General features: G+C 40.9%; 2 protein-coding genes and 1 long non-coding RNA gene across 4 annotated transcripts in view; 1 reads left to right on the plus strand and 2 right to left on the minus strand.

The window, feature by feature from the left end:
* Window positions 1–618: 618 nt before the first annotated feature.
* LOC130403471 (uncharacterized) lies at window positions 619–8,210 on the minus strand. The gene is made up of 4 exons (XR_008904102.1): window positions 8,079–8,210; window positions 7,034–7,173; window positions 5,366–5,464; window positions 619–701 (listed from the first exon to the last, which is right to left on the minus strand). It is a non-coding gene; the product is annotated as an uncharacterized LOC130403471 (long non-coding RNA).
* Window positions 8,211–8,452: 242 nt separating this feature from the next.
* Window positions 8,453–14,536, plus strand: ric3a (RIC3 acetylcholine receptor chaperone a). Its single transcript, XM_056608074.1, has 6 exons — window positions 8,453–8,573; window positions 9,365–9,576; window positions 9,722–9,806; window positions 10,704–10,800; window positions 11,360–11,514; window positions 13,674–14,536. Exons 1-6 carry the CDS (start codon window positions 8,453–8,455, stop codon window positions 14,534–14,536), a joined length of 1,533 nt encoding a protein of 510 aa, XP_056464049.1.
* A 1,244-nt stretch (window positions 14,537–15,780) lies between these two features.
* The window catches only part of tub (TUB bipartite transcription factor), a 32,125-nt gene continuing 29,703 nt past the window's right edge, over window positions 15,781–18,202 (minus strand). Inside the window, exons 12-13 of one of the 2 annotated variants that reach the window (XM_056607514.1) lie at window positions 18,064–18,189; window positions 15,781–16,405 (exon numbers count right to left, since the gene is read on the minus strand). In XM_056607514.1, the coding sequence (XP_056463489.1) occupies window positions 16,332–16,405; window positions 18,064–18,189 (200 nt within the window). In that variant the 3' untranslated portion in view covers window positions 15,781–16,331. Of the gene's footprint in view, window positions 16,406–17,233; window positions 18,190–18,202 lie in introns of those variants that run through there. The other variant, XM_056607515.1, reaches the window with a different exon arrangement.

Raw genomic sequence — 18,202 nt, forward strand, 5'->3', positions numbered from 1 at the left:
AATAAAAAAGAAAGGAGTGGTATGTGCTGAGTGAGCTCTGACTGGCCACATGCCGAGAGGTGATCCCAAACCATGCGCTTTCAAACTGGCAGCTTGAGAAGCCAGGTGTCATGGATAATTCCTGGTCAGGTGTCTCAATCCCTCTCTACCTCTCTACCCCCCCCCTTTCTCTTCCCTCCGGGCTAAGCTTCCCCTCGGCCTGACAGCAGAGCCTCCATCGTCATAGTGATGACCGCACCCAAACCCCTGCTCAGGCACGAGGACTGAAGGGAAGCCACTACACCTAGGCTCCAAACAGAATGGGTGAGGGAAGAGAAAGAGAGAGAGAGAGAGAGAGAGAGAGAGAGAGAGAGAGAGAGAGAGAGAGAGAGAGAGAGAGAGAGAGAGAGAGAGAGAGAGAGAGAGAGAGAGAGAGAGAGAGAGAGAGAGGGGAGGTGGGGGGGACACTCCCTGCTGAGTGCAATTGGGATTTGGGAAAGTTAAACACTTCTCAAGCGCAAAGAAAATTCCAGCCTGGGCAGCAGAGAGGGGATTCTCTCCACAGGCCTCCGCGCTCACCTGATCAGCAGGTCAGCCTCATCACCGTCCTCCACCTCCACCTCCACCTCCACCTCGGCTGGCCTCATCCCGAGGAATGGCTCATCTCACTCGTTCACTTGAAATGCTGCTGCTGTCAACTGTTTTGGCGGCCGTCCTTGACACTGAAATGGTGCAGAAGAGTTCATATTTTGAGAAAGGAAATGCCACACATGGAGGGAAAGATAGGTAAAACGAGAGTGTATCTACAATATATATGTGCTTTATATTCATTTTAATATATTCACACCACTTCATTGTTAGATACTTGCGCCTGATTGGTCGATAGCGTTTGCATGGTGTGCATCAATAACGGGATAGCTTTGCCTTTCAACAGTTCCGAATCGATTCGGTAAGAAGCCAACATTAAATACAACTCAAATACAACTATCGACCACATGTTTCCTTGACAACGAATACAAAAACAACATACTCAAAGCGCCGCAGAAGACTATTTTTATTCAGGCTGATTAAGTCGATAGTAAACCACTGTGACATTATAGATAAAGTAAAATAATTTCTTATCATTGTTTTGAGGTTTTCCAAAATATACTGTATGCACCGTTACAGCAACTATGTACTATAGACTATTAACATGCTTCATCCATCGGTATAACAATATTTAGTACATCAATAGTACATGCTGTACTATATTCACTTATTCAAACTTCCATTTTGTTTTATTTACGTTGCATTGCATTGTGTGTCATGACCTGCATCGTTCATCATGTCACCCTTTGTGATGAGATGTTTTACTGCCAGACCTGCAGACCTTCTACAGTATCATATCTATTTACACCACAAGGGCCCGGTGTCGCCTGAATAATCATCCATTCATTGGTTTGTAGCCCAATACAATAACAACAGTTCTGCTAGCGTAGGCCTATGTCCAGTGTTGACCACCAACGGTCAACAGAAGCACAGTGAGAGAGAAACTATTTTTATGCCAAATCCATTGGGCACCAACGGATGGTCACAGAACTAACATAGTGATTTTGGAGATCTACATGAAAGGTTAGACGGGCCAACTCCAAGTTCACCAGGTGGAAGAGCTTTCCATTCCATTTTCCCCACATCAGCCAGGTCGATGTTGAGGGAGGTTGACTCTTTAAATACAGCTCAGACACTTCTTCCTCTCCTCTTGTTGTCCTAGTTGAATAAAACGTTGCTTTCCTGCCACCAATATCTCCCAGCTCTAGCTGTAGCGATGGACCAGAAGATGGGTTAGAACCCAACTGTGGCTGATCTTATCAGCCACAGTTTGCATAAGACCTGTGGGTCTTATGCAAACCCAATTGCCACAACAAAATGAGCTGTGTTTGCAAGAACAAGACAAGCACATTTAGTTCAAACAATGCAGCATGGCTTCCAAGCGCCTGCTAGCCACTCCCCAACCCCCCTGCAACCCCCGAGCCCCTTGGGGTCAACAGACCTTCCTTCATGTTCAAAGATAATCAGTTAATCCAAAAATGTGCAAGAGCATGAGGCGACAGGAGAGGGACGAGCGAGGCCAAACATACGAGGGAACAGCGAGGGATGGCTGGCTGTATTTGTTCATTGGCTTTCATATTAATCCGTTTGGAACGCTGTATTTTTCTGCTATTTTTCCGGGGACGTGTAAATGTTTTAGAGACGTTAAACAGGAGATGACATTTTCAATGGATAGCATGTAGAAGTATTAATTGTAAGGGCCATTATTTGGTGTCCATGAGGCTGAATCAGCTTAGCCACTCCATTCCGCCATTTGCATACAAAATGCTTTATTTTGGCAATCAATGAAAGTGCTCCACTGTATGTGTGGCTTATCACATGCTTGCAGGAAATGGATTCCTTAGCCATCTCGTTAAATTCTGTTGATGCAGAACAATTTGAAACATGGCACAGGCTGCAATGACATTTAAGGAGGCCTTGGCTTAATTATATTTTGCAAACATTTGGGGCTGTTTGTCTTCAGGGATAGAGTGGCTCCACTATAAAGTTAACTTGTTAATAATTCAGAGAGCATGTCTTTTTGCTGAGCACCAATCATTATCTCCTATTAGTGTTAGTTAAGGGCATTAAAGGTGGCTGAAACACACAGGGGGGACATGCAGGTGTGTGTGTGTGTGTGTGTGCGTGTGCGTGCGTGCGTGCGTGCGTGTGTGTGTGCGTGTGTGTGTGTGTGTGCTGAAATGGTAAAGATTTGCTTGGCCGAGTATAATAAACTCTCTTCTGAACAGAGTTGGTCAAACCATCTTTCAAATGAACGTAAATAATCGATAGGAGAGCAGGCGCACAAACATATGAAGGGATTACAATGGCAGCCTACTATGTGTGGAACCAACCCAGTCTCCCCCAATCCATCCAAACACAAAGACATGACACTTTCAAACAGTGTGCCATATGCAAGGAACTTTATTTCTCTAGACTGCAACGGTTTGAGTCCATGAACATTATTTTTGTTTGCACACAAAACATGGACACAATTTTAACACATGGTGGCATGGTAGTGGTCCAATCTACATATTTAGTTTTATTTTGATTGAATTTGGACTTTCTTCTTCTAATTCTATTTCTAAAATGTGACACTTTATGTGTTAATGGACGAAAACATTATATTAATGTAACCATTGAATTCTATCGTGTTAACGTTTATAACCAAATATGTTGAACTTGTGTACAACAAACACAACAGAATTATTCATAGTGTGGGTTTTTTGGTTGCATAGCTCTAAAGATAGCAGGAAATTCAAATGTGATCCCATGGTGATTTGTTAGCAGTGTATTATTCAGAGCCTTGTGAGGACTGTTCCAGCCATGCTAATAAATAAATGTGTGGTCTGACAACCAGAGCAGTAAAAGACACTCAAGGTCTGGCCTATATTGTAAAGCATGCTTAGACTCCATTAATCCACCTCATTCACTTTTCACAACTGTCTTTGTTCTATGAATATAAAAACCCGGGAAATTGTAACCGTGTGTGTCCTTCACGACACTCATGCATCACCCATCAATATCGAATAAAATAAAAAATTATCCATCTCAAAAATATATGAGTGCTTTGATTTAATATACTGTCATCACAATAAGCCCTTACCCTAACACTCGACATGCAATTTGGAAGTAAATTGAATGATTTAGACAGCGGCAGACAGAGGTGGTTGGGAAAAGAACCCAGGTCTTATTGTGAAATGGGTTTGCTGCTGTTGTGTAAGGTGACATTCTGCAACAAATCACTTGCATGAACAGAGAGAGAGAGGGGGAAAAAAAACAATCTATTTTGCTAAAAAGTAATTTTCTTCAGAGAATGTGCGTTGATTTCCATGTGCGTGAATCTATTCCTCAGTCAACATTGGAATGCATGAACATTTCAGCAAAGTAAATGTTTTATTTCTCTCTGCGTATAATAAGAAATCTTACATTGATATTTATATTGCACCCCAAGAAAAACACAGGCACGCTATTATGAGCACCGAGGCTTTGCCTCCCAGGGCGCTAGGCGCTACCTTCGCAGCCGCGCGGCACAGAGAACTTCTGCAGGGGCAGACTGTTGTATTTTAATTGTGTCTAATGAAGAATAATTAACTAATTAAAGGCTTGATAAGCGAGAGGCACAGTAAACAAATAGAGGACATGGGCTGCTAACAATTTGCTTGTCTGTGCACAGGATGGGCGGTGGGGCTCTCACACATATAGCTCTGCAGTAGGCAGGAGAAGTGCACCGGGGCAACGGCCCGAAAAGAAGTAGGCCAACTGTTCTCTCTGTTTTTGTTCACTTCAACCGCTTTTCCATATGCTTGTGAATATGCATGTGGTCAGATTCAAAATGAAATACTTCCCAGCTGGATTTTGGGAAAAGAGAGTGCACTGTGATATGTTCACCACAGACATTAGCAGGTCCTATTTTTTGAGTAATTGCACAGCTTGAAATGTACTGAGGGGTTTTCATGAAAGCGATTAAAGTCTTATTTTAACAATGTTACAATTATGGGGGGAATATGGAAATACATTTGAGTCGGGTCACAGTTGAATTGACTGGAATAATAGAAAGTGGAGAGAACAGAGGAAAAAGGAGAAGGAAGACATTGTTGGGTCTAAATTATTTCCCGAACAGCAATGTGTTTGGGGAAGGAATCTCTATAAATGAAATCTCCCCCACTCACAATGTCTAATATACTGCAGCATGTCAAATGGCGTGTCACTTTGAAGTCCTGCATTGTGCCAAAATTTCCCTAACAGCCAGTTGTTAGGGAACAGTGCTATCAGCTTTACACATACAGCAAGTATAATCTCTTTTGGCATCATATGCTGGTTGGCACTGATAATCTATAATCCATTCTTCCAGAGATGGTACACAAACACATATTTGTTTCCTAGGATTAAAAGCTTATGAAGGGTGTATGGCATCGGCAATAAGTTATCATTGTGCCAGCTATTACAAACTACTGTGGATATAGAGATTTATAGCCCAACCCAAAAGGCTAATGCCAACCACAGGTGTTTATAACGTCCTGGGCACTACAATTTTAAATCGGATCACAGTTTAAAATATTATCAAATTCTAGTTTTTTTTTATCACATTTTTATCATTTAGCTAACTGTGACGGCTATCCCATTTACAGCACATCAGTAATTATAAAACACAGTTGACACCAGCCACACTCCATTAAGAATACACACATATTTGTATCATTCATCAACTTGGTTGATTTATAAAACAACATATTCAGGGACCTTCTCTCAGTTTAATATAGCATTGATTTTCATGTGTTAATGATACGCTTGTTAGTTATTTTTCTTAAATGTTCACCTCTGCTTACAGCACCGGATTCCTGGTTCACCTGCCAAAGGGGAAGGGCATCTATAGGCACCACTCCAACACCTGAAGAGGGATTGGGGTACACCAAATCTGAGGAAAGGGAGGGAGTTTTAACCAGGTGTAGCCTTCGCAGCTAGGTATTCTGTCGTTTGCAGTCCTCCCGTTTATGTTTGTGTTGGTATAAAGATCCTGTTTCTAGGTTTCAGTCTCAACACTTTTTCATAGTAAGGCCTATTTTGTTCATCTTAAATTCCAGCTGGATGGGCCAAAGTATTGTTTCACTTTTGTAGCCAAGACTTTGTAGGTTTACCATCCGTTTTGGGAAATAAATCCTTATTTACCTGGGTTCTTGTACCTAACTAGCCTGGGGACCAGAAAAACCTGCGAGCTCATGTATTATTTGCTCTGGCATATGCTTCTGCCCCCCCCTTTCGTTCACACAGTAATCCAGCAGATCTGGTCTGGTTCGGACCAATCACAACTGGTTATCTAATATGGGGCATGTATGATAGGATGACCTTACAGGAGAGTGCACTATGGAGCTCTGTTGAGGTCTTTCATAAAAAAGAAAGAGATGGCTGCCGCTTATGTGTCACACTTTTAGCCGCCCTGATTCGTTGTCGCTGTAACCAATGTGTCCAGGGGCTTTTTGGTCTGTGTCCATTGAAAACACCCCTTGGAAATCGAAAATGAACTGAGGCTCCAGACTAATATGCATTCGTGAAATGGTCTGGCTATGTTAGGCTAGGAACTAACAGCTTGGTTCCCTCACTAACATAAATCAATCTAATCAAGGGGATCAAGTTTAAAAAGTAATTTGCATGCTATTAAATAATGTATGACATGCAATATAAAGCATGGCATGAAACAACATGTATCAAAGGTGTATTTGCTAAATACTACACCTCATTAAAGGGAAATGTCACTTAAAATAGGGAGCTAAAGCATTGCAACAGATCACTATATCTGATCAATCTGTTTTCATGGTTGGCCAACAGAACCTTGCAAATATCTTAGTAGGGACAGGTCGATAAAAAAAAGTATAGATGTTATATCGATGTTTTGGTAAAATGACTATGTATAAGCTACTGATAAATGATGTACCATGATGTATGAACATTCCCATTTTCTGTGTGTACATTTTATTGAAGACATCTTTAATCTACATCTGAACCTTGAATTAAGTGTTCACCCGCACACACTTCCTCGACAAGGTTCATGGCGAAAATAATACATTTTTCAAATGGTGTTCAAAACATTTCCGACCAAGGATTGTGTTCAGCATAATACACAACCAGGGTCAAAGCCCTTTGTAAAGAGGTCTTCAGGAAAAGTGAACATGGATTGAAGTTGGGAAACTAACATTTAACATTCTTTGTGGACATGGTGTCTATCTTGGCCAGGTCTCTCTAGTAAAAGAGACTTTAATCTCAATGAGACTAACCTGGTTAAATAAAGGATACATATATATATATATGGTTGCCTTGCTATCAATCATATAATTGCTCATTCAAATGTAGCAATGAAAAAACGATTTTGTTTAAACTTTAAAATAATAACGTTGACAGTGGTTTCTGTATTGGTTTTGAAAAACGACTTCACCAATGAAATAGTGATATGTGGAGCATAAATGTTCATCAGGTTGCCTCCCCAACTCACCAGTTTTCTTGGAGTAGGCCAATCAGCAGGCAGGGGGGCAGAAGCCTCCTTTAGGACTTCCTGTTATGAGCTTTGATTTGTGCCTACAGATAGTCACAACACAGCATCCATCTCTGAAAGCCACCGACCTCTCATATACCCTGTGTAGAAAGGAAAATGTTGCAATGCCATTTTTTAAAAGAAAAACAACATAATTGACTATGCAGTATGCAGATTGAGGTATGAAGGTATTTGCCACAGAACCATATCCGAGTTATCTTTGCAACTCATACTGTTATAATTGAAAATTATAAATTATAATATATCATTTAATAATAGTCCTACTTCATTTTGTACAATAGTAACAAAGAAGTAGAAAATGTGTTCTTTCATAATAATTGTTAATTGGTTTTGAAATAGGAAACACAAGATTCTGGAATAGAATGGATTGTAAACATCATTCTGCTTTCGAACTAGAGGATCGTTTTGGTATTGAAACTATGAAAACATTCACTGTTTGAAAAAACCTTTAGTTTCAAGAGTTCATTCATCAACAAGCCAATTTCATTAGCTAATGTACAAAATGTATACAAATGTCAAATTATCGTTGCCTACTTATTTCACAAACTGAAAAGGAAGCAACTACTACATTAAGGCGAACATGGCAACATTTATTTATTAATATAGGTATTAGTCTGTGGGATTTTAAAAATGTCATTTCATCAGTTAGTCTTAATCCAAAAGCAGGATAAACAAAGAGTTATCATACAATAATCTTGCCCCAACCTGTTATTTTCCAACTATAAACTACTGCATCATATTGTACATGCTCCAAATTACACATTATTAGGTTTCATACCAACTGTGCCACAAGGAGGCACTACAACGTTGTTTCACAGATATGTTTCCCGGAGTTGCTCAGTTTTGGCCAAATTGAAATCATGGACCTATTAAAGAAGATTGAAATATAGAAGGGTCCAAGCATTTTGCTTTATGGAATTGAATCTGCCTCTTAAAGATACATTGATACAAAAAGAAGAGCTATTTCTTTGCCTCAAATTCTTACCTTGACTTCATCTCAACTGACCAAATAGATAAACGGAATGTCGCTATAGTTTGTGGAAAGTTATCTTAATCTTTATTTGTTCCATTCATTCTAAAAGTAAGCCTATAGGCCTACGAACGTTCTGTATGCCGCATGTGGCCATGTTTTTTGTTTCCTTTCTAACAAATCGCAGAGCAGTGGCGAAAACAGGTGTAACCGAGCTGTAGGTCTAGTCTGCACTGCCCCCTGTCGGCCGTCCACAGTAAACGCATCTAGAGTGCGCTCACTTCGGTTCGTCAGACCGTCAATTCGTCGAATCAGAGCGGCTGGTAACTTCGCCCATCTCCGGATGTTCGTTTTATATTTCATGAAAAAAACACTAGGATAAAAGAAATATGTCGATCACAACTTGCCAGAAGGTGACGCTGATATCGTGTTCCGTGCTGTGCGTTTCTCTTTTCCTCCCTAAAATATTTTTATCCAGAGGGAAAAGTGAAATAGGGCAGCCGATCGAGGGTAAGACAGGGCTTATCAGATCATCTTCCATCCATCATCATTATAATGCGCCATCACTCTTGCTTTCGCTGCTGTTGCTGCTGTTGTTGTTGATGTCGCCAGATGTTACACAGTAAGCCAGCCAACCTTTTCATGAAACGACCATGGTATGAAATGTATTTGTCGGTTTACAATGACAAATACATTTAAATAAAATGGTAGTTTCATTTAGAAAACCAGGTTACAACTTGCCGATCAATTGTATGACTTTTTATTGACTGCAGACACACAACTGTAAAGCACACCTGATTAATAATTCAATTCAATGATCATGCAATATTAAAATCATATGTTAGTTGAATACTATTTACTAATCAGGATAAAAGTAGACAGGGTCTGTTTTTGTAATACAGACAAAAATAATTCCTGATACTACTATGCCTAACTGCTACAACTGGGCCTAATGCTAATAGGCTAACAGAGATCTGAGTACACTTGATATAGGCTATGAGTCAACTTGATATGTATCCTGAGTAAACTTGATGGTCTATTGAACCTTGTTTTTAAAGCTGTAATGAATGCCTCAGTCATTCAAAAGGATCCAAAGCGTAGACTACAGTTTATTCATTCATGTATTTGCCAGAGTAAGGCTAGTCCCAACTTATACAATGGAGCTTTGACGTATGGGCGGATGAGAATTATTCTTGCTCATTAATTTAATACAAAACAAACGAATCAATCCATATCATCAGCTGGGTGTAGGAGAAAAAAAAAGTGATGTTGTCATGACAACATCCTCTCCTGCCCCCTAGTGGGGCCTGGGTTCTATCCTCCTACGATCCGCCGTCTCTCAGCACCAGAGGATCCTGAGCAGTGGGGGGAGAGGCCCATTAAGATCCAGAGCGCTGAAGCCCTGGCCAAAGTGACGGGCAAGGGCAGAGCCAAGAAACAAAACCTGTTTGGTCAAGTCATCCCCATATATGGATTCGGAATTCTACTTTACATACTTTACATCATATATAAGGTGATTTAGTGTTATTTTTCTTTTCTTTTGTATTAAGGATAATAATAATATTTATATATATATATATATATATATATATATTCTTTCCTAATTGACATTTGAAAAAAAAAAATTCTGATGTTTCTTTCTTTCTTTCTGTTTGCAGTTGACATGTAAACCTAAAGGGAAGAAAGTGAAATTGGAATACACTTGTTCCACATTTAAGCGTGATAATTTGGGGAGCAAGCTGGGTAAGTACATAAATTTGAAGAAGATGTGGAACACACAACAAACACACTTGTGTTTTAGGGCTTTTTGATAACAGTTTTACGTAACTTTTTTTTCAGATTGAAGGTGTTCGAGGTAAGATTGTAGAGTATTAAAAAAAGGGCAAGATTTAGTAACTACCAGCGAAGTTTTCCCTCCCTCCCTACGTTTATCCTTCATCGAGAAGGCGTTTCATTCATAGAAAGGAGGGCGCGGTCAACGCAGAACAGATATCCTCACAAGGCATTTCCCTCACTAATCGCTGACGGATGACTTTGCCATTTCTAACAAATTACACTCGTACAAAACATCTTATCCAAACCCGTTTGGATAAGATGACACCCGTGACACGTTTTGATTCAATCACTGTTGAGCCAAGATGTCACATTAAATGAATGTGGCGACGAGCTCTGATGTCGCAGTCGTTATAATGAGGCATAATTGTATTCTTCAGAGATTGTGATTTCAGTCAACCTTTTTTTTCCCACTTGTTTCGGATAACACTTGGTGTCTCTGGGATATTGAATGAGACGCCTATCAGATCTGGAGGACTTTCTTAACACTTTCATAATAATTGGTTTGATGAGTAAAGCTTGCATATTAGGGTGTGTGATTATAGTCACTGGAGACTTGAGGCGGGGGAAAATAATTTTTCATTCCTCCTTATATACATAAGAGCCTGCAAGAGGGGGTGAAAGAGAGAGAGAGAGAGAGAGAGAGAGAGAGAGAGAGAGAGAGAGAGAGAGAGAGAGAGAGAGAGAGAGAGAGAGAGAGAGAGAGAGCGAGAGCGAGAGCGAGAGCGAGAGAGAGAGAGAGATATGTGCTTGAGTAAGTGAGTAAGTGAGTAATATCACAGTTATTTTCCTCCTTATGTCTCTTAGCAAATGAATATGAGCTGATCAGGCTGCAGGAACAACTGTTGGAGACTGAGAGGGAGATGGAGGAGATTGTCTCTGGGAAGCGATCTGCTTCTGGCAAGTAAGTCATTTTATTTAATCGTCTTATTTTAGGCCACACTGACCAATGCTGCCATTGCATACTGCCATTAAGAATGCAATATGTCAGTTTTCATGAGGATTTGGATTTAGTAAGCAAATATATATATAAAATATATATAAATATATAATATATTTTTTTATTTTACTCTGATCACTGATGCAATGATGAGCAACTAATTTAATGATTATTTTCATTTATTTGGGCTGCTTGATTTAATTAGTTTGGGTTGTAGAAATTTCTTCAGTTTAGAGTTCTGCATTCCCATATATATTGTGATGTATGTGACGAGATTGAAGAGTGATCGGTGTTCACTCCGGTCACTTCTGCTGAAGGCCTGCAGGGACGAGCAGTTCTTTGGGTTCCAGTTCGGCTATTGAAAGATTGATTGAGAAATATATTTCTCATTGAACTCAATAAACATATTTGAGTATATTTCCTTGACTGGTTTCATACTTATTTGAAATCACCCATAAAGACAACATGCGAGAAGACATTTACAGCACAATGTGCATGGCTGTTTCCTGCTTAGAAGCAAGAGCTGGAGAAAGAAGAGCAAGAGGTCAGTGTCCAAGAAGGAGGAGAAGCTTCTGAAGCAGCTGAAACACATCACCCAGGTGATCCAGGAGGGCCGGCTGGAGATCGGCTCCCCGGAGATGGAGGCGGAGGAGGTGCCCTACACGGCCGACTGGGAAGGTCAACACACTGACTACCTCACTCACAGTAGTCCCTGTTCCTAAGAAAAGTCTTTAGCAGATACCACCTTGCTCCCCCTCCATCCCACAGTCAGAGACGAATTGCACTGATCGAAACGCCATCGATCGTAATCTGTCGATGTACGCTCCAAATCGACCGGCGATCTAGCCATGAACCTGTCGATGATCACAACAGTAAATGACGTGACTAAAAGCAAAAAGCCGATAGACCTTTTGTCACAGAGGTGCAGTCGTAGGACAGACACAGGTGTGGCTCGTCTCAGTAATTATGGGTCTGTTACTTTTATGTACCAGGGCAAGAGTAGTAGACTTCTATCTTCACTTGCTGAGTCTATTAGCCGTGCCCTGGTACAAAGAAGCACAGAAATATAGAAATCGATTGGTGTATTGACTGCTTTGACCCGTTTCTGCAATACGTCAATGCCTCCGCCATATTGGAGAGGCCAACGCATAAACTAATACAAGTAAACAGGGGAGCCATTTTTATTGAAGGGTGCATGATCTACGTGGAGCAAAATGAATCAATCAATAGTCTATCAAAGATATGGATTAATATTGAATTAAAACGACTCAATGAAATCGGTTGAAAAATACGAACGTTATTGTGCTCAATCCACAACAGCAGCTGCTCCCCGGTTAACTTGTATTAGTTTCTGTGTTGGACTCCAATATGCCGGAGACTTTGACGAAATAACGGATCAAATCAGTCAATACAGCGCCTATATTTCTATGCTTTTACGTACCACGGCACGGTTAATTGAATCGGCGAGGATAGGTCTACTACTCGTGCCCTTAACGGTATAGTGCTTTCTACGTATACAGAAAGAACAAGTCTTTGAATGCAAAAAATGTCATTAAGCAATTAAAAGTATAGAGCATAGGTAGTTTAAAGAGCTTCCCTAAGAGAATCCACTGAAAGGCAGACAACCGTCTGTTAGGGTTCGATAGCTGCTGGACCCAAGAGCAGAACACAGAGACAGGATCAGAGTTGGAGTAATGACAAGGTTTATTTGGAGCAGACCAGGGGTGAGGCAGGGGTCAGGTTGGAGAGTGGGGAGCTTCAGGCTGGAGGGAGTGAAGCAGGCAGGCTGGAGGCGTTGATCCACCAAACTATAGGCAAAAGCAAACCGCTTAGATACGAGATTTCAATAGGAGAATAACGACTAGTAACTGTTAGAAAATACTGGCGCCATGTACAAATAACTACCACTGAAGTAGGATCTGGCGATGACTGCAGGGAAACCAGGTGTATTTGAAGGGGAGTTGATGTGGGCAGGCACAGCCCAGAGACAGACATACTGGTCTCTGGGCTGGTCTCTGGAAACATATCTGATGGTGTCATAGCTGTGGCTATGACACCATCAACATTCGCTACAGCGGGGACTACAGGGATAATGGCATAATTTGAAAGAGTGCAAGAGTTTTCCCGAGAAAAGCAGACACATTGCTGTTATAACCAGACACAACACACATTTGTACACAAATGTGATCTAAATCATGATCGGATTAATGATCGGCAGATCACACCACAAACAAATCAGTGATGGTATTGGCTCCATTTAATACTGATCAGTATTCTTGCACAGCCAGACGATAAGAACTTTGCTCATTGAGTCTGGAAGTTCTGCCAAACTTACTTTGCAGCCGGATCCTGGATCCTGTATTTCACAAGTCAACACTATGAACCAATGGCTCCCATTTTCATTCATCATTGAATGTACAGCGTTTAAATAAAACAAATTCTGAAGCAGCGTAAATATTAATGATATAAATTAAGCCACTGTAGAAATGTCCAAAACGGCACTGGCCGGTTTCGTCATCATCTAGATCTCTCGGCTGGGTTTGCTGAGGGCTGAGGAAGGTTGTTCGGAGCCTAGCCCCCACGTGAGCCCTGTATGAACCATGTGTGAACACAAGTCGTTATGGGGTCCCTAACCAGGCTTCATACGGAGCACAGGGATCCATAAGGAGCAACGCTGCCCTCCTCAGACGTGTTTCAAGTCAAAATCTATAGCCAGCTTGTGAGATTCAGGCCGGTTTCGGGAGGCTACCTGATCGGTGCCTCCAGATATCTCGGCCAGCGTCGTCGGGTTCACCTGTTGTAATTGTGCGGTTGTGTGGTTTTGTGCTCCATGCTAGGCTACGACGCGGAGACCTACCCAGATCACCCCGAGGGGGCCCGCAAGGACAGCGGCTGCGCCACGGTCATCCTGAAGGTGCCTGAGTTCCCCTTGCCGACCGCCGAGGCTCTGGCCGAGAGGATGGAGCCGGAAGAGGAGGAGATTTTGGACAGGAAGCTTCACATCGTCCGCGAGGAGGAGGAGGACGAGGAGGAGGAGGAAGAGGATGAGGAGGAGAATGACGAGGAGGAGGAGGAAGAGGAGGAAGAGGAGGAGGTAGACTTAGAAATAGAGGAGGAGGAAGATAAGGAAGACGAACAGGAGGAGGATGAGGTGGAGGAAGCAGAGAAAAGGCTTCTGCTCAGCTCTCCTATCCTCCTGCACACTGGAGAAGAAGAGGAGGAGAGGCTTGGCATGGAAGTGAGCGAGGAGATACGAAGGCGAGAGCCGGGTGCAAAGCACATCAGCTTCAGTGACCAACGAGACGTCTTCCGCTACCCCAGAGAGGACCCCAACGGCAAGGAGAAGGAGAAGGAGACCGTAGCAGCGGAGGAGATGGAAGACAACGAGGAGGAGGAGTCGGAGGAAGAGGACGAGGAAGAGGACGAGGAGGCGGACGAGGAGGAGGAGGGTGAAGGACATGACCCTGCAGAAGAAGAGACCGACGAGGAGGACCCTGTGATGGAGGCGGAGAGCTTGTTGTTCAGCCTGGAGGAGTCCGTAGACCCGGAGGCGGAGGCGGAGGAGCAGAGCGGGGACTACCTGTTGATGCTGGAGGATCCTCTGGGGGGCGCCGAGCGGCTGTTCCCGCCAGACCCGGCCCAGGGGCCTGGGATCGCAGGACTCACTGGCTTGAGGAGCAGGACCAGGAGACCCACATGAACCAGCTTTATTTACACCTCTATCATATGGCCCCCTCCCTGCCCTAGCTTGGTTTAACTTTATTTCATAGTGTCATATGTTTTTCTTCACCTCTTCACCTTATCTAAATAAAGGACTCCTTTGGAATCTTTCTTAATGTGATTTGTTTACATTTTTGTAGGAATACGATTGGCCCTAAACAGTAAAAGGCATGGAAAGGCAAGGTCAACAGAATACAGTGTGTATGTTTTCTGAAAGATTAACATATAAGTTGGCATGAGCTGAATACCTAATAAACACTCAATAAATATATCAACAGAGAACTCGATGACCGTTCCAGACTAAATAATAATAACTTTATTTATATTTTATAACTTAATAACTTGTATTTATCTAGCACCATTCATACAGACTTTGCACCTCAAAGTGCTTTCACAGTTCAGCACAACCGTATCACATTAACGTAGGACAACTTGAAAGAAAAAAATGATCAAGAATAAGTTCAAAGAGTAGGAAGGAAATTGAATAGTAATTGAATGCCAGATTAAAAATATATTTTCAGAAATGTCTACTGAGTCCAACTTTCCAATACCTTTTGAAAGGACATACCACAATTTTGTGATTTTTGTGAATTTTGTGAAAACTTGACTTGCTATCTTATCTTTGGCTCCATCTATTGGATGGATGGAATACAATAGTTCCCATAAGATGTTGAGTCAAACGGATATTGGCCACACCATGACAATAGGACAGAACCTCAATTGTAACTTAATGGCAGTGACCATTTTAAAGATGATGAATCTTAAACGTTTAAAATGTACCTATGGCTCTGTCTATAGTAGAAAGAATGAGATGTATTGCTTAGACTAAAGGTGTTACTTGCAACAAACAAAACCGCTGAAAGTATCTGTTTGTACGGGAGGACGAAGGTAAATTATATATGATATTATTAATTTAACACAAAGAATGATTATTTCACAGTCCCTCCACAAAGCAAAGATACTTCTTACACCAACTTAAGCTTCTGTATGTTTTACCTCTTGTAAAATGAAATGAAGATGTTAAAAACTTAAAGCTAAGCATAAGCTTGTGTAAAGTTGCTGTTTAGATACATTTCAGTGGAACATGAGGGGATAGCTCAAATGTAAAGAGAGAGTAGATCCTGCTTTGTATTTGTCTACAAATCATGTGCTCTGCTCCTAAATGACGTAATGAGCACATTATATCAATAAATGCAAAGAATAGTCAAATCAATGTATGTTTATTTTGTGATAACTGGATGTATACAAACACTGTATCTTTTACACATTTTACACATTTTACAACAAAATCACTAGAAACACTTATGTAGTGAAGGAACATCTGGTTCCTGGAAATATGTATGAAAAGCAGTCTTTTGCAGGAGTATCAATAATTTGCTTGGAACATTTTAAAATATGACACATTAATTACAAGAATAACACATCTGATTCAGAGCTCTTTAAAACCCACGGTAACACTTGAGAACATCCGGTGATTGTTTCTCTGCTCTTTTACCTTCATTCAGCAAATGATTATATTTAATGATAATAAAATACAAAATACTGTCTTATATCTGTGAAATTATTTGATCCAACCCATAAAAAGTAAAAGGAGGTTTGTTCAATTAGCTCATATGAAAATCAGTAATCCTTTGCCACATAATCTAGACATGCTCACAATCAGCTCTATGCTTTGCTCATGATGGGCCGAGTATAAAATCAATGTGAGACGGAACATGTGGTTAGTATACTAGTCTATATTGACGTTGCAAACATGTATTGGTATAACTGTACTGCTACAACATGGAACTACTTTGTGGGGCAGTAGTCAAACCTTCATCCAAGAGCCTTTTGTGGGCCAGGCTTGAATCTTATCAGAAAAAGAACGCAAAGGTCATTAAAATAAAACTGCAGAGTATAAAGAGTGTTGAGGCTTTTATAATGCAATCTGTAATTCCTAGCTGGCAGGATATTTATCAAAATGAATTCCAATGATCAGAGGTGTTTTTTTTGTTCCTATCTTCCTTTTGTTTGCTATCCAAGCCCATACTCAACCTGTTAGTATTGTGCATTAGAAGATTTAATTCACTGATTTAACACCTAACAAGAGTGCTTTATTTATTTTTTTTAAGTCCGGCTACACGGCCATTTGCTCACTTAAAGCTCAGCTCATTAGTCGTCGAAGGCACAATAATGTTTGCACAGCTATATCTCATCTGCCATAGACTTTAAGGTAAAGTGCACCTTTCATTCAACACAGTACATTCTAAGACAGCAATCGGGGGACACAGTATTTTACACAAGTTCTGTGGAACAGTGCAAGGGGTGAGTGATGGAGAGGGAAGTGACGGAGAGGGAAGTGAGAGAGATGGGAGTGAGGGAGAGGGGCTGGGTTCATCATCCTTCAGGGAACCAACATGTATTGAAGCAAAAAGGAGACAAACTTCCTAGTTCAAATGGTACACAACATTAACATGGTGGAATGAATTTGACTTGCTTATCTTTGTGAAAGACAACATTTGCTTACTTTTCAACCGGGAAACTTGGAAGCCAAATGTTTTGATGCAAGGATTTTAGTTAATATCTGTCCTCATTCAACTTGCTGTTGCTAATCATCCACTAATCATTTAATCCATACATCCCATTCATTTATAAATCAAGAGTTCTTCAATAAAATCTTTGTATGATATAAGAATATGACAACCCTGATCACTTATACAAAATATATTGTATGTCTTTTCTAAAACAAATCTGTGTTTTTAATTGTTAATCTAATTAATAGTATTCTTATTTCTTATGACCAAGTAAGTAAGACTTCATAAGTGAATCTTACCTATAGAAGTGTTTGTCATGGATTTTGATCAATTTCAGCAAAGGCATTTTTCCTTTTACTGAAAATGATTTTGCTCTATTCATGTACCAAAAGTACTTTAGTGCGGAGTCGTATTCGTTTTTACAGATCCACCAAACTATCTATTGAGGTGAAAAGAAGACGGACATAAATAAAACTTGTACTGAACATAAATACTAAATATCTGACGTGCATGTTATTTTTTTACAAGTTATTTGTAACTCAAGGACTGTATGAGCAATATTCATGCTTGAGGAACTGTTTGAACCTTTCTCCTTTTTTCGACAGCAGCAGCCTACCTAACGATTAGATACATCCCTTTAATTCCATGAAACTGAAGAGAAGGGGAGCGGTTAGTGCTATAATTCACATTGTATGTTACACATAGAGCGAAAGGAAACAAGAAAAAAAATCACAAAGATGTGGTTAGAAAAGACATTGATAGTGGATTACTCGTTGTGCTTGTTCCGTTTTACCTACCAAAATCCTTTCAGACGCTGAGCCACAAACGGCACTCTTATATATATGCCATAATTCGTTGTTTTTTTTCAGCGCACATCTCAGACCAACCACTAGGGGGCAGAAACTGCAGAACGAGCGAGAGCATGATGGGCTCGCTCTTGATAATCTTCAAGTCCTTCAGGAGTAGGAAGCTGGATGTGGATGCTGCTACTCACAGGCCAACTTGCTGTCGAAGCTGGAGAGAGCAATGGCAAAGGCTTGCAGGGCACACATCGGGTAGTTATAGTCCATGGTGAAGATATCCTCTGCTACACGGCCAAACTGCATCACGATGTAGTCAGCTGTGAGAGAAAA

This window comes from Gadus chalcogrammus, chromosome 14 (genome assembly GCF_026213295.1).
Source record: "Gadus chalcogrammus isolate NIFS_2021 chromosome 14, NIFS_Gcha_1.0, whole genome shotgun sequence".
In the NCBI taxonomy this organism is placed as follows: Eukaryota; Metazoa; Chordata; class Actinopteri; order Gadiformes; family Gadidae; genus Gadus; species Gadus chalcogrammus.

Bases quoted from the DNA above. Each gene is read 5' to 3' on its own strand.
- ric3a (XM_056608074.1), top strand. From the start codon at position 8,453: ATGTCGATCACAACTTGCCAGAAGGTGACGCTGATATCGTGTTCCGTG. The intron at 9,807-10,703 runs GTAAGTACATAA...TATGTCTCTTAG, and splicing joins TAATTTGGGGAGCAAGCTGG to CAAATGAATATGAGCTGATC. The intron at 10,801-11,359 runs GTAAGTCATTTT...TAGAAGCAAGAG, and splicing joins AAGCGATCTGCTTCTGGCAA to CTGGAGAAAGAAGAGCAAGA.